The sequence below is a fragment of the Meles meles genome, chromosome 19 (assembly GCF_922984935.1).
Source record: "Meles meles chromosome 19, mMelMel3.1 paternal haplotype, whole genome shotgun sequence".
NCBI classification, from domain to species: Eukaryota; Metazoa; Chordata; class Mammalia; order Carnivora; family Mustelidae; genus Meles; species Meles meles.
Genome location: NC_060084.1, coordinates 54,514,934 through 54,539,703, shown reverse-complemented (window position 1 = coordinate 54,539,703; position 24,770 = coordinate 54,514,934). Strand labels below are relative to the sequence as shown.

The following is a 24,770-nucleotide window of genomic DNA, read 5'->3' as shown; positions in this document are numbered from 1 at the left end:
CCTTGTAGGTTTCATCTTTCATGAAAAACATGGCCCACAACTCATGTTTCCCTGCTGATTTTTCTGCATGTGAATGTAAATACTGAATCCTGGAAATTAGCATTTGAGTATTTGACATTGGGAATGATCTTCCTGGTCCAGATTCTCCCTGGAAAACTGCAGGAGTTCTACCTTGTACGTCATCATTTCCCCTACTAAGGGGGAACCAGGGCAACTCTGAGAGGTTTTTCTCAGTCATCTGACTGTAGCCAAGTGTCGGTCATTCTTTAAGAGGCATCTCAGACAGTTGGCAGCTTTTGATTTGAAACACTTTCTCTACAATTTTGGATGCAGACTCACTTTCTAGTTTCACAGAGAGTCCAGAGGTATGTCCATTGACAACTCTGGCCCCTTGAGTGTCTTCCAAGCCATCACCACCAGTCCCAGGAACTCTAGGTGGGCAAAACATTAAGGAATAGTCCCACATTAAGTTGGCCTCTCCAGTGTCTTGTGCTGGATCCTCCCTGAGCGGGTCTGTACCACAGTTCCTATGTATGTATGGGACAAGAAGTAGAACAAATACACACAAACATTGTAGGCTTTGGATCCTGTTCTGCTCTACCTTGTGAGGACCACATAGACTTACTCTGTGCAGCCTTCTGATGGGCCTCAGATGTTTTCTGTTTGGGACTCATTCTGGTTTTCCTCTGTGCATGCACAAATGGGGGCCTAACACTTTCCTCAGACCAATACCACACCGAGAACCTCTCCTGAAAAAATAGCTACCCCAAGCACTTATGTCCTGGAAAGCCCTGTTGTAATTTTTTGTATCTTCCCTCCATTATTGTAATTTTTATCTTTTTCACTAGACTATGTGGAGGGAAGTGAACAAATTGTTCTTAATCAATGCATGTTTCCAAATTGCCATCCTCATTCACTTTTTTTTAGAAGAGCTGTTTTTTTGAAGATTTTATTTAAATCCAAGTTAGTTAACAGATAGTGTGTTATTGGATTCAGGGGTAAAATTTAGTGGTTTGCGAGTTGCATATAACACCTAGAGCTCATTACATCAAGTGCCCTTCACCCAGTTACCCCGTCCCCCACTCCCCTCCCCTCCAGCAGCCTTTGGTTTGTTCCCTAGAGTTAAGAGTCTCTTATCATTTCCCTCCCTCTCTGTTTTTATCTTATTTCATTTTTGCTTCCCTTCCCCTATAATCCTCCGTCTTGTTTCTCATATTCCTTGTATCAGGGAGATCATATGATAATTGTCTTTCTCTGATTGACTTATTTCACTTAGCGTAATACCCTCTAGTTCCATCCACATCATTACAAGTGGCAAGATTTGGATTTTTGATGGCTGCATAATATTCATCTTTCTCTGACTGGCTGATTTCACTTAGGGTAATACACTCATTTTCTATCCTCATTGTTTCAAATATCCAGATTTCATTCTTTTTAATGGCTGAGTAATATTCAGTTGTGTGTGTGTGTGTGTGTGTGTGTGTGTGTGTGTATATATATATATATATATATATATATATATATACACCCCGCATCTTCTTTATCTGACATCCATAGATGGACATCTGGGCTCTCTTCACAGTTTGGCTATTGTGGACAATGCTGCTATAAACATTGGGGTGCAGGTGCCCCTTCAAGTCACTATCTTCATATCCTTTGGATAAATACCCTGTAATGTAATTGCTGGATCATAGGGTAGCTCTATTTTTAACTTTTTAAGGAAACTCCGTAGTTTTCCAAAGTGGTTACAGCAGCTTTCCTTCCCACCAACAGCGGAGGAGGGTTCCCCTTTCTCTGCATCCTCCCCAACACCCTGTTGTTTCCTGACTTGTTAATTTTAGCCATTCTGACTGGTGTGAGATGGTGTCTCACTGTCGTTTTGATTTGTATTTCCCTGATGATGAGTGATGTTAAGTACTTTTTTAATGTGTCTCTTAGCCATTTGTGTGTCTTCTTTGGAGAAATGTCTGCTCTTCTTTCCTTTTCTCGACTGGATTTTTTGTTTTTTGATTATTCAGTTTGATAAGTTCTGCATAGATTTTGGATGCTAGCCCTTTATCTAATATGCCATTTGCAAATATCCTCTCCCACTCTGTAGATTCCTTATAGAAATATTCTTTCTATAGTTTTGTTGATTCTTTCCTTTGCTGTGCAGAAGGTTTTTAATCTCGACGAAGTCCCTATAGTTCATTTTTTGCTTTTATTTCTCTCATCTCTGGAGACATATCTAGTAAGTAAGAAATTGTTGTGGCTGAAATCAAAGAGGTTGTTGCCTGTGTTCTCCTCTAGGATTTTGATGGATTCCTGTCTCACATTTAGGTCTTTTATCCATTTTGAGTGTTATTTGTGTATATGGTGTAAAAGAGTGGTTCAGTTTCATCCTTCTGCATGTTACTTTCCAATTTTCTCAACACCATTTATTGAAGAGATCGTCTTTTTTCCACTGAATATTCTTTCCTGCTTTTTCGAAGATTAGTTGACCATAGAGTTGAGGGTCCATTTCTGGGTTGTCTTTTCTTTTCCATTGATCTATGTGTCTATTTTTGTGCCAGTACCATACTGTCCTGATGACTACAGCTTTGTAATAGAGCTTGAAGTCTGGAACTGTGATGCCTCCAGCTTTGGTTTTCTTTTTCAACATTTCTTTGGCTATTCGGGATCTTTTCTGGTTCCATACAAATTTTAGGGTTATTTGTTCTAGCTCTGTGAAAAATACTCGTATCATTTTGATAGGGATTGCATTGAATATGTAAACTGTCAGCCCCTTTATTCTCTGAGTGATGACCACTCTCTATACAGGTCTTCCTCTGTACCCTGGATGAATCAGAAATGTAGTCTATTTCCCTCCAAGTCAGTCATTGATGTGTTCATGCCTCACAAAGTGTTATGTACACTTACAAGCTAGTGACATTGTAGGTAAAATTGAGAATAATATAGAGAATCTATTCTAGTAATAGATAATTATAGCTATACAATGAATCTTTTAAAAATTATTATGTAATTATCCACACAATTGTGTTGTATTAATGGTCCCAGGATATAAGGTCAGAGTCCAGTCAGTAATGTAACAGTGTCTCCTGAAAGAATGTAGAGATACCCAAAATATTTCTGAATGGATACCTTTCAATATGAGATGTCATATTTGCCTAACATTTTCCTGTGTGTGGGCTTGTGAAGACAGTTCCACAAAGGTGGTCAGCAAGGTTGATTGTCCAAAAACCTGTCACTCCTAATGGTCAGTGGGGAGCCTCTAAGTGGCAACAAGCGTAGGCATTGAAACCTACCACACTAGGTCCTGCCTTAAAGCAAACTCTAGAGAGGAGAAGATCCTTTAACACTGCGGGGTTAAGACCCACAATGTATCTGGAATCATGACCACAACTACAGCTGCCTGTAAACTATGTTAACTGAAGTAGAGACTTCTTACTCCAGAGAGCCCTGCCCAGGAACAGGATACATCACATCTGCATCAAAGGATACCGATCCACCAGGACACATCTGTGCCCCACATGATGGCCCAGACTCAGCCCAAGGTTTCTGCTGCCTGGATCCTTATGGGGCATCAGTTCAGTCTCACTGGGGACACACTCTTCAGGACCAGGGACTCTTTGGAATATTTAGGGATGTCCTTTGTAGACTGGTGTTAGACTGTCACCAGAACGTGAATCTGCTTCCATCTCAGAGAAAGAAGAATGAGTCATCCAGGGTCCTCTTCTCCCTCCAGAGAAGGAGTCTCCTTCATGGTTCCCAGTGAGAGGTGCTCCAGGGTCCTCATACTGTGGTAAAGACACTGACTGAGCAAGTACAGAGATGCAAACAGATAGAACCTGATTATTTCCATGGCATTCAGTCATTACAAAACAGATAAAGAGTCATGATGCCTACCATCCAGGAACTTTTAGGTTAGAGCAAATGGGAACATTGTTGAATTCAGGATTGTGGAGTCAAGGTGAGGAAGACGTGATGCACAGGGCACTTTGCTTCAGTTGGGCCAGTTCCTTCTCTGTGTGGTGGTATGAGCTCTGGTATCACCCCTGAGGGGCCGTCCATGGACCAGAGTGTTTAGTACCAGTAGTAGTATTTGTTGTACATTTTTGTTAAGAATGGAAGCTTTCTAGGGGTGCCTGGATGGCTCAGTGTGTTAAAGCCTCTGCCTTCGGCTCAGGTCATGATCCAGGGTCCTGGAATCGAGCCCCGCATCAGGCTCTCTGCTTGGTAGGGAGCCTGCTTCCCTCTCTCTCTCTCTGCCTGCCTCTCTGCCTACTTGTGATCTCTCTGTCAAATAAATAAATAAATAAATCTTTAAAAAAAAAAAAAAAGAATGGAAGCTTTCTAATATAATTCTTACTGAAAATTCTAAGCATTTATGTTAACTTGCTTTTCATTGTATGAATAGACAAAGAAGAGACAAAATAGATTAAAATAATATGAATGCTGAGCGTTGAATCTCTTTGGGCAGGCTTAGGAACGACAGAGCTGGAAGTACCCCCAGAGGCAGGGGGATCAGAGCCTACAGCCAGTCTCAACCTCAGGCAAACCACATCCCCCGCTTCTCAGGCTGTGTGCCTGTCTGGCCTGGCACTGGGAGCTCCTCCCTTCGCAGGACAGATTAGAGGAGATCACACTCTGAGTGGCTGTTCCTTTCATCTCTCCAGGGCTGGTGCTCACAATTCCCAAAACTGCGAATCAGAGAAATGGGAGCAAAGGACTATGTATCTTAGTGCCTTTGTTTCTGTTTTTATCATTAAGTCCCGTGCTTCGCAAGTCTTTCACTCAGAATCCTGTTTTCCATTCCTGCAGATTGAGTAGTAACTCAAGTAACAAAATAGAAATATCTGTATACATTACAACATGGTTAAAATGACCTAGCTAGGGGCGCCTGGGTGGCTCAGTGGGTTAAGCCTCTGCCTTTAGCTCAGGTCATGATCTCAGGGTCCTGGGATCGAGTCCCGCATCGGGTTCTCTGCTCGGCAGGGAGCCTGCTTCCCTTCCTCTCTCTCTCTGCCTGCCTCTCTGCCTACTTGTGATCTCTGCCCGTCAAATAAATAAATAAAATCTTTTAAAAAAATTTTTTTAAATGACCTAGCTAATGAACATGTCCATCACCTCAAAGTGTTACAGATTTTTTTTTATTTTTGATGTTTTAATTTTTGTAAGAACATCTAAGATATACTCTCTTAGCAAATTTCAGATATAATAAGACAGAATTGTCTGTAGTCACCATGCTGTAGCTCACATCTCCAGAACTTACTCATCTTGCATAAGTGAAATTTTGTACCATTTGACCAACGCCTCCCACTTTGCCATCAGCCACCTCGTGGCATCACATTTCTACTCTGCTTTGAGGTCAGTTTCATTAGATTTCAGATATAATTGACATAATGCAGTATTTGCCATTTTGTCTGGGTTATTCCACTTAGCGTAATATCCTCCATGCTCACCCGCACTGTCCAGATGGAAGGATGTCCTTCTTCTAAGCTGAGTTTTGTATAGATAGATACAGAGATCAATATTATATATTATTTTTGATATGTATTTTGATACATATATCATAAATATTATATATGTGCACACATATGTACATATACATATATACATATGTATGCACACATACATATACATATGTATATATGTATACGTATGTATGTATATATGTATACACATATACAATAAATGTATACATATACACATATGTATATGTGTGTGTACATATATACATACATACATATACATATATACATATATAATTTTCTTTAATCACTATTCCTAGAAACCAGGGAGACTACAGGGAGATGACTCTTCCTATTTAGAATAACTAAAATTGAGAAAAAAAAAAATAGAAATTTGTAGCACCAGGAATGCCTAGGAGACTCAGTCAGTTAAGTGTCTGCCTTCAGCTCAAGTTATGGTCCCAGGGTCCTGGGCTCAAGTCTCGCACTGGGCTCCCTGCTCAGCAGAGAGCCTGCTTCTCCCTCTGCCCGCCATTCCCCCTGCTTGAACTCTCTCTCTTCTCCTGACAAATGAGTAAAAATAAATCTTTTTTAAAAATTTACACTATTGTGAAGGAATTAAAATAATCATATGTTGATGAAGAAAGTATACATGGTACAGAAAACTATCATTTACTTATAAAATCAAATATTTTTCTTTCCTCTTAAAAATACGTAAATGCAACAATGAAAACTCTCTGAATTTCTATTCTTCCTTTCTGTATTTTTTTTTTTAAAGATTTTATTTATTTATTTGCCAGACAGAGATCACAAGCAGGCAGAGAGGCAGGCAGAGAGAGAGGGAAGCAGGCTCCCTGCTGAGCAGAGAGCCCAACATGGAACTTGATCCCAGGACCCTGAGATCATGACCTGAGCTGAAGACAGACGCTTAACCCACTGAGCCACCCAGGCATCCCTTCCTTTCTGTATTTTTACATCCGTCCATATTTCACTCATACAGAATACAAACATTTCTTTTAATTGATAGGGAAAAAGATGAGGCAGATAGGTGGGGCCAGTATCTACATCTTCATGGTTATTACAGGACACCTAGTGCCCAGCTCGCAGGATTATATGAGGGTGAAATCGCATCATATATGGGCAGTTGCCAACATGTCGCACCATAACCCTTGTGAACACAAAATCAGTGCTCAGTCAACATTGCAGTAATCAATGTATACACATTATTTTCCAAATAGAGACTTGCTCAGACATTAGTGCATTCACTAGTCTTCTTTCTGTAAATTTTAAAGTGCTGTGAAAGCACGTGGTCCTTTGGGGTGGTGATGGTGGTCTTTGCTGGGAACAACAGTAAACTCACAACAGTGAAAAGTAAATAGTAAATTCTTAACTGGGAACTTACCAGGAAATGTTTGTGTTGACATAAGATGGTGGGTGTGGGGGGCTCAGGTGTGCTGTGCCTGCATTCTCCGGTGTAGCCACTAAGCGTGGGTCCCCAGGAGCAGCATCAGCACTAACGAGGAACTTGTGAAACGTGCCAGTTCCCGGACCCCATTCCAAACCTGCAGAATCACCATCTCTTCTGTGGAACCTGGAACACCAGGTGATTTCTATGCCCATTGAAACGTGAAAGCATATCATTGCTTATCAGCCTGGGCTTACAGTAAACATCCCACGGTGCGTTTTGAGAACGAGCATCACCTGTGCCCTCTGCCAGAGTCTGTCTGTGGGTCAGGGGGAGAGCGTCAGGGCCGCTTTAACTCCGTGCTCCAGGTGATTCTCAGGAGACCAGGGGGAAGCATGAGGATTTGAAGGTGTATCTGTGAGAGCTGAGTCTGGATTTCTGGTGGAGACAAGGTAACAGTCTGTTCTGTCTGCAGTTGGAAGGGGCAGGTCAGGGCAGCCCAGGCTCCCCGTGCTGTGGCAGGATTTGTGGCTGTCTGTGGGAGGGGAGGACATCTGAAACCGGGAAGGAGAAACACACTTGTAAGTGTCCACTTAGCAGCTCCTTTTTTCTGAATCCTTCCTCTGACAAAGGAGAGGTGGCCTTTTGTGCATCTCGAGATCCTTGTGCCTCTGAGCTGATGATAGCGGGTGAAGAGGCTGCGTTGAGGCCTTTAAAGCCAAACAGGTGTGATTTCTCTACCTAATATCATTTAAGAAACAAAGCTAGAACAGAAGGGAGAGGCAGAAATGGCTGCTTCTTGGTTAGATCTTGACTTAGCCTTAGGACTATGTCTTCATTTCTTTCTGAAAGGTCAGGTGTCAGAACTTGCAAATATTTACTTGTCTAGTTCTGGTGGTCCTGCAGAGCCCATAGGTTTCCGTATTTATCCTTTTAAGGATAGTCAGTCAGCCCTTCAGGATAGTCCTCTCTTACATCCCTGGGGCCATCCCTCCATTCTCTCCAACCGCGTTTTCTATGCAGCGTGAATTCCTACCATGCAGTCATGACCTGCAACTATTGAAAATATTCTGTGATATTCTCTGTGACGGATCAATATGGAGATGTGTTGATACCCAAGATTCTCTCTAGAGGTGGGTTGGGTTTGGGGATCCCAGTAAAGGAGGAGAATATACAATATTGAGGTTCTATCTGGGTGAGGCCTGAGTCTTTGGAAACTAGATGAACATGAACCAATAAACCAGACAGTTATTGGGCCGAGAATAAGTCAATGTTCTGAAAAGGAGAGTCTTGCTGTCTAGATTGCTTCAACGAAAGTCTTACTATTTAAAATATTTTAGGGGCGCCTAGGTGGCTCAGTGGGTTAAGCGTCTGTCTTCAGCTCAGGTCATGATCTCAGCATCCTGGGATTGAGCCCCATGTCGGGCTCTCTGCTCAGCAGGGAGCCTTCTTCCCTTCATCTCTCTCTCTGCCTGCCTCTCTGCCTGCTTGTGATCTCTGTCTCTCTAATAAATAAATAAAATCTTAAAAAAATAAATAAAATATTTTAAAGATTACAGGACATGGAAGCAATCCATGGCTTGAAATTTTCAGAAAAATGCTATATTTTCATGAATGGAATAATATAAAGATTTGCTTTATTTTGGTAAGCACAACCACAGTAATGAGTCCTTTGTGCTTCAGGCCACTGGAATCAGTTTATCTCATTAGAGCTAATATTAATTTTGTTCACTTGGTTCAGGATCTCTTGCCAGATTCCCTTAGAAAATGAAGGGAATTGTCTACTGGAGATCCTAGTCTTTGCAAGTAAATGTTCTAAATTCCTTGGTCTTATAACTTTCCATTTTATCCTGCATAGCATTACAGACATTCTCTCCTTTATTACTTTTCTATTTTCAGGAAGAGGAAAGTAGCATAGTATAATTGCTTTATGTCCATGTGTTTTAAAATTCTATATAACTCATCAGAAATGACAAATGACCTCATTTCAAGGAAACAGTCGGGCTTTGTGGTTGTAAGTGTAAGTAAGGAAGTATTCATGATGTTTTGTCTTGACTTTAACTTTCCCATCTGCCGAGGTTCTCCATAACCTTCACTCTAGATTACTGATAATTCTAGAAACTAAGTGGCATAGAATCTTAAAATCAGACATCGATTCCTTCCTTTTGATTCAGCAGTATTTGGAAGTGGTATTAAGGAGCTGAACATTGAAAATGCTTCCTAAGTGTTCTAACGTGGCCATCAGTAAGAGCATTTGGAGAAATAACTTTTTTTCTTCTCTTTTTAAGATTTTATTTATTTATTTTTAAAGTATTTATTTGACAGATATCACAAGTAGGCAGAGAGACAATCAGGTGGGGGGGAAGCAGGCCACCCAGGCACCCCAAGATTTCATTTATTTATTTGACAGAGAGACATTGAGAGAGGGAACAGAAGTAGAGGGGGTGGGAGTGGGAGAGGGAGAAGCAGGCTTCCTGCCGAGCAGGGAGCCCAATGCAGGGCTTGATCCTTGCACCCTGGGATCATGATCTGAGCCAAAGGCAGATGCTTAACTGACTGAGCCACCCAGGCACCCCTAATTTTCTATATCCTTTCGTAATGTGCTCTCTTCTCTACCAAGCATAGTGCTGGATTTCAAATTGAAGAATCTCCAGCAAGAGTCACGTTTCCTTTTCTTATAAGTAGGCCTTGCTATCTCTAGATTGTATTTGGTCTTTTTTGTTAGAAAAGGAAAGAACCCTGGTATATGATGAGAAAGGAGACTGTAGTCACACACCAAGGTAGGTGGGAATGAATGAAGCAAATGGCACAGATGAAGGTCAAGGGAGAAAACTTAGCCTTAAAATGTGATCTGGGGGGTACTGCGTGGCTCATTTGGTTGGGTGTCTGACTCTTGATTTTGGCTCAGGTCATGATCTCATGGTCCTAGTATCCAGCCCCACAATGGGCTCTGCCCTCAATCCTGAGGATTCTACTTCTCCCCCTGCCTCTCCTCCCACTTGTACATTCTCTTTCTCTCAAACAAATAAATAAATAAATCTTTTTAAAAAATAAAATGTGTCTTGGGATGCTCTTCTTAAATGGAATGATCCTGTAGACAAGGTTTATTTCTCTGGTGGTCACAGGGGGACATTTCCTGTCTAACTCCTCACATCTTCCTATATCCTCTAAGGACTTACCTTCTGTTCTAGTGTCTTCCATGGCATTCACAGTGAAATCCAAACCCTCCCCATGCCAGTGAGGGTATATGTGATCTGATTGCTATTCCATTGATTGTGGAGGCATGTGAAAATCTGTACACGTAGCGAGTTTCCAAGAGTTACCCAATGTCTTTTACTTTTCTCTCTCTCTCTCTCCTTTTTTTTTTTTTTTTTGGTGCCCTTGTCTCCTGCAGATACACATGTTCTGGTACAACATCAGGAATGTGGGGTAGACTGACCCTCCCCTATCCAAACTTACATAGAACAGCTCTCCCCATTGAGGCTTCCCCATTGATGAGGCCATGTGTGCTCTGTCCTCAGAAATGTAACTGGGAGCCTCAGTGTTTACCTTGGCCTCACAGTGGAATGAATTGAGCCATGTCATTAAGAACTAATAGAGGCTAGGCCTTATTGAGGAGTAAGTGACAAAAGCTTTGGGGTTGGGATCCTGGAGATGATAGTTCTAAAACCCACACAGGGGATCCTGACAGGATGCCAAACCTGAGAATGAATTTTGCAAATACTGCTTTTCAAAATTTCGTGTATATATAGGGTTGGCTGGCTGGCTTAGTTTGCAGTGCATGTGACTCTTTGTTGTGGGGTCATGAGTTCAAGTCCCTTGTTGGGTACTGAGATTGCTTAGATAAATAAACTTAAGAAAATTTCATGTGTATACAAACCATTCGAGATTCCCATTAAAAACAGATTAGCCCCACACTCAGATATCACTACTCCCTAGGTCTGCATGAAGCCCATTAATTTGTGTTTTTAACGACCACTGAGGTTGCTGCCCCCAGACATCATTTCCAGTAGCACTGAGAAAGCAGAAGATCAAACCTGAATCTGTTCTACCCAATCATCCTATATCAACACAAATACTGCCATTCGCAGGGAAGACTGACATCTCCTGGAAACATGACACTCTGCTCATCCCCTGCAAGCTGGGAAGGGACTAGATAAGGCGCTGGTGTCAGCGCAAGGCTGTTTGGGATAAATAGTATGTGCTCATGCATCAAAGGAATGTTTATTGAGCAGCTACTACATGCTCCAGGTGTAGGATGTCTGGGTGTGTGACTACAGGATGCACTGGGCCCAGGACACTGTACTGGGAGTCTTACAGGCATTGCGCGTGTTAATCTTTCAAAATCCCTGGGAATTGGGTCCTGTATGTTTATTTCTCTCATGAGGATGTGGATACTGCGTGTGCCTCCCTGGGACTCTAGGGACTGTTTTTCCTTTTTCATGATCATTAATCTGAAAAGTAGTGTTGTCCATGATAGCACAAATATAGAGAGTGGACTGGGAGAGAGAAAGGAAAGGTGGACTAGAGCCTCTGTGTGAAATTTGATTCATCATTTGCATTTATGTATTTGGTTCATTTTAATGTGTGGACTATGAGTGGACATCCCAGGAATGGAAGGTGGGATGCCATGTGTTAACTTGGAAGCAGCGTTTCAACCAGACATGTGAAACTGACTCCCGAAATTTTTAGTCCTTTACTCTGCTTTCTCTGAGTCTGAGCCTCAGGAAAGTGTGAGTGCTAGTTGGGGCCACCCAGGTGGACCTGCCAGGAGCTGTCCCGGAGCTGTTGAGAAGGGAGGCACAGGGATTGACGGTGGAGCCGTGAAGGGCAGTATTGTGGCCTGAGATCATTTTTGACAGAAACTGAACCGATAGTTCTGTGTTAGGCTCTGCAAAACCCCGTTTAGGCAAAAGTACTATTCCTGATGTGAATTCTGGGGCAGCTGAGGTTTGTGCTCATAGTGTTAGCCCTGAAGAATGAATCCGGAATAGGGTGTCAGCGGGTCTGCTGGAGAGGTGGCATTGGGGGAGCTCCCTGAGTTCACATTGCACTGGGTGAACCCAGATGTCCAATTCCTTATACCCGCTGCTCTGGGTCCCTCTGCACTGCGGATGTCGGGAAGCTCACCGGGTTCCCCGTGTGCGCATGTGCAAAGTGTGGGCCACAGGGAAGGGAGAGGGCGTCGAACATTCTCGGTGTAATGATAACATTAGTCAGAAGGAGGACTGGCGTGCCCATAGACTTTGGCCCTAGCTTGCCTGAGCTGTGAACTGAGGTGTGTGGGCTTCGCTGAGTTGGGATTCGGGGGTGGTGCTTGAAGACCCCAGCTGGTGAGGGAAGGATGGGACGACTCGGGTTTCCGCCCAGAGAGAGGCTGCGTGCGCCACACGTCCTCTGTGTGCATGCACAGCACTTGTTTGGGAACAATCTGCGCAGGCACTGAGGGAAGCCATTACGGAGGGTGAAGTCTGGGGAAGTGAGGGCAGAATCTCATTGGTGTGTTGCACGCATGTGCTAAAGTGGGCACAGTGGGGCGGGGAAACCTGTCGCACCGAATGGGCTGCCCACTTGCAGCGGGGGCAAGGGGCTTAGGCCGCTTGAGAAACTTGTCAAAATCAAAGGTGGCACTGTGATCTGAAAAGATGAAGTAATGTACATTGAAATTTTCAAGTCTTAAATTGACAATATAATTTGCCTACTCAGTTTGTTAGGCACTGGGAACCAGGGTGGCTGAGTTAGTTAAGTCTCCCACTTGGTTTTGGCTCAGGTCATGATCTCAGGGTGGTGAGATCAAGAGTGGCCTTGGGCTTCTGGCAGAGCTCTGCAGGTCGTCTGCTGGAGATTCCCTCTCACTGCCTTCTTCCCCTCCCCGTCTTAATTAATTAATTGAATGAATAAAATATAAATAAAAATACGAATATATAAAAAGTAAATAAAAATGTAAAAATCAATCTATCTTTAGCAAAAAGATTAGTTAGGGATGTCCCACCTGTAGGAGCTACTAGTGAGGTTTTTATTTGAGAGTATGTGGAAGCAAAGCAAGGACAGTGTTTGGGTATACCTTGGTAGTTGCCTTATTTTTGGAAAGCCTCCTTTACTGTAACTCTTTGATCTTAAGTTCATTTTTTAAAAAGATTTTATTTATTTATTTGACAGGCAGAGAGAGATGGGGGGAAGCAGGCTCCCCAATGAGCAGAGAGCCCAATGTGGGGCTCCATCCCAGGACCCTGAGATCATGACTGGAGCTGAAGGCAGAGGCTTCAACCCACTGAGCTCCTCAGGCGCCCCTCATTTTTTTTTCCCCCATTCCAATGCAGTGACTGTGAATTAACTTGTGATTTGCTTATAGAGGCTACTAAGGCATTAGAGCCACCTGAGTCAATGGCTTCCTTGTTTAATTTCTTTAACAGTGGAAACACAGTTGATAGGATATTACTGATTTTTCTGCCTTTTTTTTGTTTTATGCATTTGCAAGGGTAGTTCAGCAATTGTCCACTCATTATAAAAAGACAGTCATGATGGTGCAACCGTCTCAATCCAGGAACCCACCAGTTAAGGCACACGTGTATAAATCAAAGATCCACATTTCATGACGTGTGATAGGAAGAGAGTGATCCATTTAAGTATATAAATGTATTTAAAAAGGAGGTGTTTCAGCAAGGGTGTAATATTGATAGTTACCACCAGATATGTTTCAGGACTGCAGTAAATCTATTTCTACTGGTGGGAAAACACCACCTTTACATACGTAGGATTGGCTGAGGAAAGCAGTTTGATTGGCAGAGTTCGATCTGACAATATTTCTGTAAACATTAAAGCTAGTGCAATATATTTTAGTTTGTAAGTGTGTTACACGATTTCAAGTGGAACTTCACGTACCCTCTGAAATTACACAAGAATGAGGATACACCTCAAACTGATGGGCTTTTATGACTGAAGATCAAACTGTTACTGACTAGGGGTAATGAATGGGGACTTTTACTTTAATTTGTTTAAATTAAAAATGAGTAAATAATTTTTGTTTATACTTAATGTTTTGCCTTTGTGTAGATGTTTTCCAACTTTACTGTAACCGGTTTCCACACATTTAGGAGCTAAAAAAGAATACTCTGCTATTTATGTATCTGACTTTCAGTGGGTTTGCCGAGTTTCTGTTTAGGGTCTTATACAGTCAAAATCAAGGTTTCACGAGGCCTGGGATTTTCTCTGCAGCCTCTAGTGGGGAATCTACTCCCCGGACCCTTTAGGTTCTTGACAGAATCTATCTTTAAAGACACTGGGTTTTCACATGGGGCTCAATTCTTTATTCGGATCCATGGGTGGAGTGCTTTGGAGTTCCTGGGGAATTCCAGGTTGTCCTATTGGAACTAAAACAGGTTTAGGTAAACTCTGTGGGGATCTTCTCTAAGGTGTGCACAAGGGGAATGCCTAGAGCGCCATGGGAAGTGCTTGTTCACAAGGGCAGTGGTTGAAGTGTCCTATAAGGTGTCATATTAACATGTGACTCTACGGGGTGTTGTTTAGAGAACGTGCTAGTGAGAAGGGCTGGTGTTAGTTCAAGTCCTCTGCAGCCCAACTGACCACACCCCATGGATGCCAAGTAGCACTGTCATGGAGTTTGCCTCAACTGTCAGCAGTCCCCCTGTATAATCTGTAAGATATTCATGTTGATGTCCTAGAAGTTCAAAGGGGGAGAAACCGATGCAACATACTGTTATAAATATAACCACACGTTTTCTAAAGTCTGAGGCCACTGAGAAAATGGATTACTAGTTATATTACATCACCATTATCAAATGGGTGGTAGATACTATCTGTTGTCTACACTTTTTTTGTGTGTGACTTTTTTTTTTTTTAAAGATTTTATTTATTTATTTGACAGAGTGAGAGATCACAGGTAGACAGAGAGACAGGCAGAGGGAGGAGGGGAAGCAGGTTCCCTGCTGAGCAGAGAGCCCAATGTGGGCTTGATCCCAGGACCCTGAGATCATGACCCGAGTCGAAGGCAGAGGCTCAACCCACTGAGCCACCCAAGTGCCCTGTTGTCTACATTCTTAATTAAGGTGAGGTAGGTTAATACTGATGGCAGGATAATACATTATTCACTACCTATCAATATTAACATTATTAATATTAATTAATATTAATATTAACACATTAAAAACCAATATGTTCTATGGGGCGCCTGGGTGGTCCAGTCGTTAAGCGTCTGCCTTCAGCTCAGGTCATGATCCCAGGGTGCTAGGATCAAGCTCCACATGAGCTCCTTGCTTGGCGGGAAGTCTGCTTCTTCCTGTCCTACTCTGCCTGCTTGTGTTCCCTCTCTCTCTTACTGTCTGTCTCTCTCTCTGTCAAATAAATAAATAAAATCTCTAAAAAAAGAAAAAAGATGTTCTATCATTAAAATGTATTAAGATCATTACAGACTGTGTTATGCATTTCAAATCTACTATATAATTCTTGTTGAAAATATAAATTATAAGCATTCAAGAAGCATTCATTTTCTGATATAATGTCCTAAGAGTCATAATTTCATTAATTTTCAGACTAGAAGTAATTATTAAGAAATGTTGATGTACAATCATATGTCCTGTTAGCAAAGCATTAGCTATCCTCTACAGATATCTGGGAAGGCTTCTTCATTTCAGTCATATCAACTAATATACTGTTTATCTGTCTATTGCTATTGTGAAGATACATGAGTATTTTTTTAATATTTTATATATTCATTTGAGTGGGAGAGAACCAGAGAAAGAGAGCACAAGAAGGGGAAGGTCAGAGGGAGAAACAGATTCTCTGCTGAGCTGGGAGCCCGATGCAGGGACTCGATCCCGAGACTCCAGGATCGTGACCTAAGGCAGTCGCTTAACCAGCTGAGCCACCCAGGCCCCAATATGTCAGTATTTTAATGGATTGCCACCACTTTTTCTTTGTTTTTGACTTAAGATTTATTTTAATTCCAGTTAACATAAAATGTTATGTTAGTTTCAGCTGTGCAATACAGTGGTTAAATAATTTCATACATGACTCAGTGGTTATCACAAATGCAGTCCTTAATCATATGTTTAACCCTTCACCCCACCCCCCTTCCCTCTGGTAACTATCTTTTTTTTGTTTTCTATCCTTAAGAGTCTGTTTTGTGACTTGTCTCTCTTTACATTATTCTGTCTCTGTTCTGTTGTTCTTCTGATTTTTCATTATAGTAATATTCTAATGTGTTTTCTCTTTTGCTATTTTCTGTCCTATTGTTGAAATATGTGTAAGCAGTTCCTGACTCCTTTACACAGCCAACAGATAATACCCACTACTCAAAGCTAATTCACCGCAATGTCCCCTCTGGACTCTACAATAATGGCTTCTCTAATAGTTATATGTGGGGACAGATAGGGACCAATTTCAATGCATGGGTAGGGACGTCTCTACAACCCGTGTCATCTAGAAAAAGTTATAGAATATGAGCCCTTCACCCTTCAACAACCTTAAATATTTAAAGACAGAAAATTGGTTGGGTGTGAAATGCTGAGGCACAGAAACAGAAAAATGTTCACCTTTAACCCAGAAGGTTGACCTATAGCCTGCATAGTTTTGATAAGAATCAAATGTAGCTGATTGCTACATTCTTAAAGGGTCTCCTGACTGCCTGTCTATCTCATAATTAATATTGAACTGAATGATAAGCACCAGAGAAATTTTGCTAAAGTAGTTATATGAATAGAAATTCAAAGAAACATTTATGATCTAATACATCCTGCATGACCCTTGCCCCTGACCACTAAGCATATAACCTCCAGCTCTTTGCAACAAAAGTGCAGCTCTGTCGGCCCAGGGGTCCTATCCCCCTGCTACTTGAATAAACTTACTAAGTTTCATCTTAAACATCTCAAGAATTCTTTCCCACCGGATGTACTAAATGATAACACAATTTTGTTACAAAAAAAAAAAGATTGGCTGTGAGTTGTTCCCAAAGCTAACACTCAAGACACGGTTTTGACTGGGAAGGAATGTGAGCTTTATTCAGGAGGACAGCCATTTGGGAAGAAGGTGGAGTCTTGTCCAAAAACCAGCTCCACAGTTTCAGCCTGGTCCAAAGAGTTGAAAAGGAACTCGAGGCCAGTAATCTGTAAAAGAGGAGTGCGGTAATCTGTAACACTTCGTGCTTGCCTCTTCGTAGCCACAGACATTACTGAGGTGCTGGAGATTGTGTATTGGTGCCCCAGGAGAAAGGTTGTGCAAAAGGGTTCCAATCCAAGTCTTTCTAGGAAACAAGGCACGATCTGTAGATATACAAAGAGGTTGGGTTTATCAATCAGTGGGGCTACAGGTGCATGCTAAAATTTAAAGACTGCTAAGCTGGGCAAAGGGGCACTGGCTTGGCTTCTGTAACTTAAAAAAAAGGTCCTCTAGGTTTATTGTGTTGCTACAAATGGAAGGATTTCCTTCTTTTGTGAGGTTGATTGTATACCTCTAATTTATTAGACGGTGGAACTCTACAGTAATATAGACTTTAACTTTTTATATTATAAAGAGTTGCCTGCCTGGTGTGGCAAACTGTTGTTTGATAAACATTTGCTCTTTCCTTTTTCCTGGGACTATGCTTACCCCCTTATGAAATTCTAAATCTCTACCCCTTCTTAAGTCACAGCAGCATGAAGCATCAATTCCCTGTCTTCGAGCCTCGTATCTTTGAAGTTCCCCTAATTAAGAAATTATTATTATTTTTCTCTTGTGAATCTCCCTTACATCAGTTTAATTATTAGACCGGCCAAAGACTTGAGAACAGATGAAGAATGATGGATTCCTCTCTCAACATTCATTCTGTTGCTGAAAACTGACATTCATGCTTCAGACCCAAAATGTAATGTGAAGACAGAGTTGGGGATAAAAAGGAACAACAGCTTTTAGCTTTGCTCGGCAGACAAGGCTGCCGCAGGTCAGGGCCTTCAAAACTGCAAGCCCACCCAGGGGAAGGGGCTGGGGGGGTTTGTAGGGCAATACAGGATCTAGCCGGTTTCGACAGGAATTGTGTTTGTGCTTCCAGCCTTATTCACTAGGTTTTCAGAGTGGTCCTGGATTCCTGGGGGGGAGGGGGGAAGACGAAGGAAGGGGGAGGGGAAGCTTGCCGAAATGAAAAAGGATACTTAGTTTAATATCAAGCCTTGCTGACATTTTAATGCAGCTATTTTGGTTTTTGTTCAACACGATGCTTTTAAGTGGTTTCCCTTTGAGTCACCAGAATAACTGTATTAAGACCACTTCATATTTTACAGGGAGGAATCACTCAATATTTTCTATAAGGGCTAAAATCAAGGAAAAGGGTAACACCACATTTCTGTGAAAATACTGAGAAATGCGAATTCTTTTCTATTGCTGATGGGAGTATAAAAACGACATTCACTTTGGGAAGCTGTTTGGCAGATACTTAGGAAAATAAATATTTGCCTATTTAAGAAGAGCCTTGTACCATCCCAAAATATGTGTTTTTGCCATAAGGATTATTTTATACTGTTTTTTTGTTTGTTTGTTTGTTTGTTTGGTTTTGTTTTTTGTTTTTTGAGAATGTGTGACGGAGCTGGGGGGGGAGGGGGAGGAGAGAAGAGGGAGAGAATCTTAAGCAGGCTCCTTGCTCCGCAGAGCCCGACCTCATGACCCTGAGATCACGACCTGAGCCGAAATCAAGTCTGACTCTCATCCAACTGAGCCACCCAGGCGCCACTAGGCTGTTATTTTAAAGAAACAGCAGACAAAGGAAAAGCTCTGAAACCCAGTATGTTTACTTTTGTAAGAGATATTTGCATTTATAAGGGAAAGCTCCATTTGTAAGGGTGTCTCCCTGTGCTGAGCAGAAAGACGGAGAATGTATAAATCTCCGGAAACTGGTCCGTGGAAAAGGCATGGATTTAAATCTGGATAACAATTCTAGCCTTGGTTGCTGTCCTTTGCCTGGTCACCTCCCCCAAATGCTTCCCAATAGGATCACGTGTGGAGTTTCAAAACCGATCATTGCCGGTGCCCTCCTCAGATTCTGCCTATCGGTGTGGGTGGAAAAGACAGTGTTGTTTTAATTAAGGACTGCAGGTGATCCTAAGTGAGGCCAGGATTAAGCAGGAGGGCTCCTCATTAATTTATGAGACTTGAGTAGAGTTTTTGGCTCGCGGAGAGGTAACGGGGTCTCTGTTACAGGAGTCTGGGAGGCTCAGGTCCGTGCAGCACGCGGTTCCTATGCTGAAGCTGAATTTGTGGGCATCGGTGGGAGGGGAGGCCCCCTGAAAGCAGAGAAGGAAAAGTCAGGGATTGGTCTTCAAGTAGGAGGTCATAGTTTCTGAAAGGCTCCTGACACAAAGGACTGGGAATTTGGGCCTTTTCTGCATTTCAAAGTCCTGCCGTCAGGCCGAGCAGTTTAGAGGTGCAGACGCTCTGTTGGTGGCTTTAAAGGCATTTTCTCCTGACGCAGCTGTGATTTCTCCACGAATCTCCTCTGAGAAAGAAATCTAGAGGACAACATGAAAGAAGAAGAAATGGCCCGTTCTCAGGTAAGCCTTGCGTCTCAAGTCAGATGGCGCGTCACTCTTTATCCCAAAATCCCGTTCATTTAAAAATTGCAAATATTGATTCCTCTAGTCACATTGTTTCTGCTTTATGTGTTCCCCTAATTTTAAGACATTTTCAAAAATGACTCAAGGTTAAGTCTTTAGAACACTCCCCCCCTATATTACAGAGCATTCTCTCCCTTGTCCCCAACCTGTCTTTCAATAGTCTATCAACAATTGTCCCTTTGAATTAGAGGCCTGCAAATGCCACCAATAGTCCCTTGGTGACAGACCCTAAGAGGACAGCACCGAGACCCAGATTCCTGCTGCTGAGGGGCTCCAGCCTTGGATATCAGTCAAGGAAAACATTTCTTACTAGGTTCCATCTGGATTCTTTCTGAGCCCTGTGTAGATCAGGAGTAAGGAATTGCATTAACAAACACAATGGATTTGAGACCCAGAATAACTCAAAAAGTTTTCAAAAAAAAAAAAAGGGGGAGGATTGCGCTCTAGAATGTGAAAAAGATACTCTATTTAAAGTTGCTAGATATTACAGGACATGGAAACTATGTGTGACCGAACTTCGTATAAATGCACTGTATTCTCATAATACAGTTTTATTCTGATTTACCGTTTGGGGGCAAAAGAACACACCATTAATAATAGATCCTTCAGGATGCCTAAGGCACTGATCTGTTACCTTCTTTTTACTTGGGTTGGTGCTCTCTGACAGATTTCTCCCCTATGAAGTTTGAATTTTCCCCATTATCATTCTTAAGGATCTTAGATGGATTTGCTGAGCGATATGCAGAAACTTTCACAGTTAAAATGGAAACTTCTTCCTTCCTGGTTTCTCTTGCTTCTAGTTTCTGTTGAGAACCAAGGTAGAAGAAATGTAGACAGAAATGCAACTTGCAGACTGTTGATAAATACTTGAGACAGGCAAGAGTATGACATTGCATCAGGAATTCCCAACTGCCTTAATGTTAATGCTCTGCTAGAGGCTAAAAGCTACCAGCTTGACAATAGCCAGACCTCCAGGATCCTGTAAGTCCTCTTTAACATATGAAAATCCCTGCAGAAACTTCCTTTATTTCTACCCCCAACATAAAACTATATTACTAATGGCTTCTCACAAGGACTGTGTAGGTCTTTCTGCCCAGCGGTCCTGTCCCTATGCTTTAATAAAAACAGTTTCTTGCACCAAAAATGTCTCAAGAATGCTTTTTTTTTTACCTTTAGCTCGCAGGCCCCTTCAGGTCCGTTTCCACTGGACAATGAAGGCTCTCACCTTCGTGTAGCAGAGATAATGATTTCTGGGACGGGAGGTTCTTAGTCAGACCCCCATCTTGTAGGGTTTTATTTTACTCCACACATAGGTCACAGAGTGACCCTTCTATTTACTTCTTTGTATTTTCAAGCAAAACAAAACAAGAATCACTTAATTAACATGTCTGAGTGTCTTAAAATCCTGAAGTATCATAGAGTCACAGGTAGAAACTACAGCAGATGGGCTTGTGACACAAAGGAAACTTGATTTGCAGCCAAGAAGATCACAGGGAATAACTTCCAGAGACTCCCAGAGCCAGGGGAGACATTTTCCTTTTACTTGGGGTTCAGCTGGAAACTCAGCAAGAGGGGCTTTATCATCTTACATAGAGTTGGGCATATGATCACACATGCTTGTGATGACAACAGTTATATACATACTTTGTATGTTATGAAAACGATGTCTATGCTTCCCCTTCAGTGGAGCTTTTCATACTATAATGAGGTGAAGTAACTGTTGGCCACTCCATGGGTCACTCCTTGCTCCATCTACACAGGTATGAGTCAGGGGTTAAACTCAAACTAGACAGGCCCAAGTGCTTCCTCAGGGCAGTCAAAACTTTTCGTTGGATAGTTTCTGTTTCCAACACAGGAGACTCTGCCCATGGGGTCTTTCGACTGAAGCAACAGATAAGGTGGGAAGAGAAGGTTAAGTAAAATGTAGGATAAAATTGGTGGGTACAAGCCGGTGGGCCTGAAGATCAGGTCTTGGGGTCTAGCTGGTGACATTAACTCCCTCTTTCATCTTAGGGACCATTGTCAACTCTGTCAATGGCCCCTTGGTGACTGTGATATTTATTACAGGGACTGCTGACATTCAGGGATGTGGCCATAGAATTCTCTCAGGAGGAGTGGGGACGCCTGACCCACACTCAGCGGGAACTGTACAGGGATGTGATGTTGGAGAACTACGGACACCTCCTCTTCCTGGGTGAGAAGATTTCCCAAACCAAGGGGTATTTTCCCTCCTTTGAAGATTGTCTATTAGAGGATTCCTCTTTGAATGATTGGAATTCAGATCCAGGCAGAAAGGGAAATAAGTGGGGGTTTATAGAAGGAGAGAAAAATCTTCATGATGTTTCCTTTTCAGCCTTAGCGTCCCCTTCCTTAAGGGAACATCATCACTTCTGTAGATCAGTGTTAATACTGAACATTGGAAGCATAAAATAGTGCTGCCCATATCATCAACTCCAATTTTTATTCCTTATAATTATATTTTGTACTTGGAAGTGGAGGTCATGATGTGACTATTTGGAATTACCATGTGTTCTAAAGGGGCTGTTGGTCAACAGTGTTTGAGAAATCCTTTTCTAGAATTCTGGAATGTTCTCTCTTCTCCACTGAGCACAATAGTGGAATGAAAGTTAGAATCTCCAGTAATACTCCTAGTCATTTTTTCTAATAAACAGGTCTCGTTATGTGGAAGCCAGACCTGGTCATCTTTTTGGAGCAAGAGAAGCAGCTCTGGGATGTGAAGAGAAAGGAGTCGGTAGCCTTCCATCCAGGTAGGTGGGAATGAATGAGGCAGATGACAGAGGGGACGTTTAGGTCTGAAGGAGGAAGGTAGACCTTAAGCTATGGTTCTAATAGTTTTCCTGAACAGAAATTAGTTTGAGAAGCCTAGTGTTCTTTCTCTCCCTCTCACAGAGGAACATCTGCTCTCCACCATTATCAAGCTCTTACATTCTCTAAGGATTCTCTTTCAGCTCCAGTGATGGTCCATCACGTCCACAGGGAGGGCCAGGAGGCTCCCCTTGGAGTGGGAGGGCTTCCATAATCTGAGAGCTTCTCCATCGCCGTGAGGGCCCTGGGGAGGTCATCCTATTTCTGACGAACCCTGTGCTAAGCCCTTTGTAAGTTCTGCTTTGCCTTGTGTGAGAAGCGTGTTAGGGTAGTGGCTGGCATATTGGGGTTTGGTGTAGAAATCCCAGAACCGTGGAGACAGATATCAAATGTTTTCTGGTTTATGCTTTCCAATGTTATGGAGGCTTTAATCTTAATTGTACGTAATGGAGACTCACTAAGTTCATCAGGTAACAAAGCACCTTCCTACAATGAAGGGTATACTGCTTTCTTTCACTATAAAAGTCCATTTTTTTTTATCAGCTAAAATTAGAAATTTCCACTCTGTGTTCCATTTCTCAGTGGTGAAATAATTTATTATATCAACTTGAATCCTAGAATTTCTTGGTAATTAATGCCATATGGGAGCTAGAACATTTAGAACTCAGAACTTGCAGGCTATAATAAACCTTATTTATTCATAACCACATCATTTTATAATTTTGTATGATATGAAGTTCTTTGACTTCATCAAGTGTGTTTTCACTTTATTAGTTATATATCAGATTCATATCTGAATTTTTTTACATGAAAATTTGTGATATGACATGGACATTTGCTTACAAGTATGGTGGATAATTGGTAAAATTCCCATATTTAAAAAAAAATCTTGTTTATAAATTCAGTTTTATTTTTTTATTTTTTATTTTTTTAAAGATTTTATTTATTTGCCAGAGATAGAGAGAGAGAGTACATACAAGCAGGCAGAGAGGCAGGCAGAGGCAGTGAGAGAAGCAGGCTCCCTGCAGAGCAAGGAGCCCGATGCGGGACTCAATCCCAGGACCCTGGGATCATGACCTGAGCCAAAGGCAGCGGCTTAACCAACCGAGCCACCCAGGCGTCCCTAAATTCAGTTTTACATTTACAGGAAAAATTAGCCATTAGTCTTCTCTTCTGCTTTCCTCAGAATATATCTGAATTTAATCCCAAATATTTATTTCTTACAGAGTGATTGCTAGCACATTTTACAATTTTCATGTTGTTTTTATTTCAAAATGAAAGGTTTTTGTTTCAGTGCTTGGTTCTGAAGAATGTTTTAGAGCCTTGCATTCTGTGTAAGAGGAGGAATATATTAATAACATAATACACTTTTTAATGTCTTTTAAATACTTAGTCATAAAATTTTCCATTAGAGCTTTTCATGGTTGTATTAATGAATATTCTTTACAAGCTTACTTCCAGTGAAGGCATGCCAGTAATTCAAAATGCTTGTTTTTCATCATTACACAGTCACAGTTTGAAATTAGAGTTATAAAGAAGATTTCTTTTTAAAAAATTTGCCTATTTTTATAGTGATTTCCTTTTGGTTAAATGTTGCCTTCTTCTGGTTCTAGAGTTCCATAATAATGTGCTTCCTTTTGTATGGGACCTTCCATAACATTATTTAGTTGTGATATCATTTTTACCTGTGTATCTTGTTATAGGATGAGAGTTGTCAACTTTATACAGTTTAGACAGTGTGAATTTAACTTAAATATGAGTCAGGTTTATGCTCTTTACTAATAAAATTACATATGTATCCGTACAATTTCCAGCCATACATGCTTTGGTTGTGACTCATCTTGTGCATTTCTTTGACTGGTTAGTGTTCAGTGAGTATACATCGTGTGCAGATGAGTTGTCACAGTAATACAATTAATCTCATCACCTCTTGCAGAACGTACGTAGTCTCTTTGCATGAGAGAAACACTTCCTGTGAATGGAAAGCAATGTTTAAACAATTTCTACTTCTATCATGTTTACGTGTTCAATTTTATCTTTAATTGTGGTGTTCTACCCATAACGTGCTTTGATTCCATTTCCATTAACTTTGTGTCTTCTATACATGTTTTCTTTGGGGCTGCCTTGGAGTAAAATTTTTTTGTGGTTACCTTGCTCAAAATTTGTTAAAGACATAACAATTAAATAATTTTATCTATTTATTTATTTATAACAATTAAATAATTTTAAACTGATATTGTCAATTTCATAGAAAACTCTTCTACTTATTTCTAACCCTGGACCCACTTTCTGTTACCAGTATCACAAATTTTGTATTTTATGTCATATACTTATTTACCTAGACTTACGATATTTACGCTTTTATTTTTTTTAATTCTCTAGCAGAAATAAAAGTGACTTGTGCTACCTCATTAACACTGTAGATTACTATGAGTGTGTGAATATTTATGTTTATGGAGAGCTTGTGTTCTCGTGTGGTTTCAGTTTCTGCTT

General features: G+C 41.4%; 2 protein-coding genes across 2 annotated transcripts in view; both read left to right on the top strand.

Moving 5' to 3' along the window:
• LOC123931291 (putative protein ZNF720) overlaps window positions 1-21,559 on the top strand; it is an 82,639-nt gene extending 61,080 nt beyond the window's left edge. Inside the window, exons 5-6 of the mRNA XM_045988238.1 lie at window positions 19,310-19,388; window positions 21,519-21,559. Of these exons, the coding sequence (XP_045844194.1) occupies window positions 19,310-19,350 (41 nt within the window). The 3' untranslated portion in view covers window positions 19,351-19,388; window positions 21,519-21,559. The remainder of the gene's footprint in view (window positions 1-19,309; window positions 19,389-21,518) is intronic.
• The window catches only part of LOC123931286 (zinc finger protein 724-like), a 98,139-nt gene that overhangs the window by 38,181 nt on the left and 35,188 nt on the right, over window positions 1-24,770 (top strand). Inside the window, exons 2-4 of the mRNA XM_045988228.1 lie at window positions 19,310-19,388; window positions 21,519-21,645; window positions 22,124-22,219. Coding sequence (XP_045844184.1) covers window positions 19,359-19,388; window positions 21,519-21,645; window positions 22,124-22,219 — 253 coding nt within the window. The 5' untranslated portion in view covers window positions 19,310-19,358. The remainder of the gene's footprint in view (window positions 1-19,309; window positions 19,389-21,518; window positions 21,646-22,123; window positions 22,220-24,770) is intronic.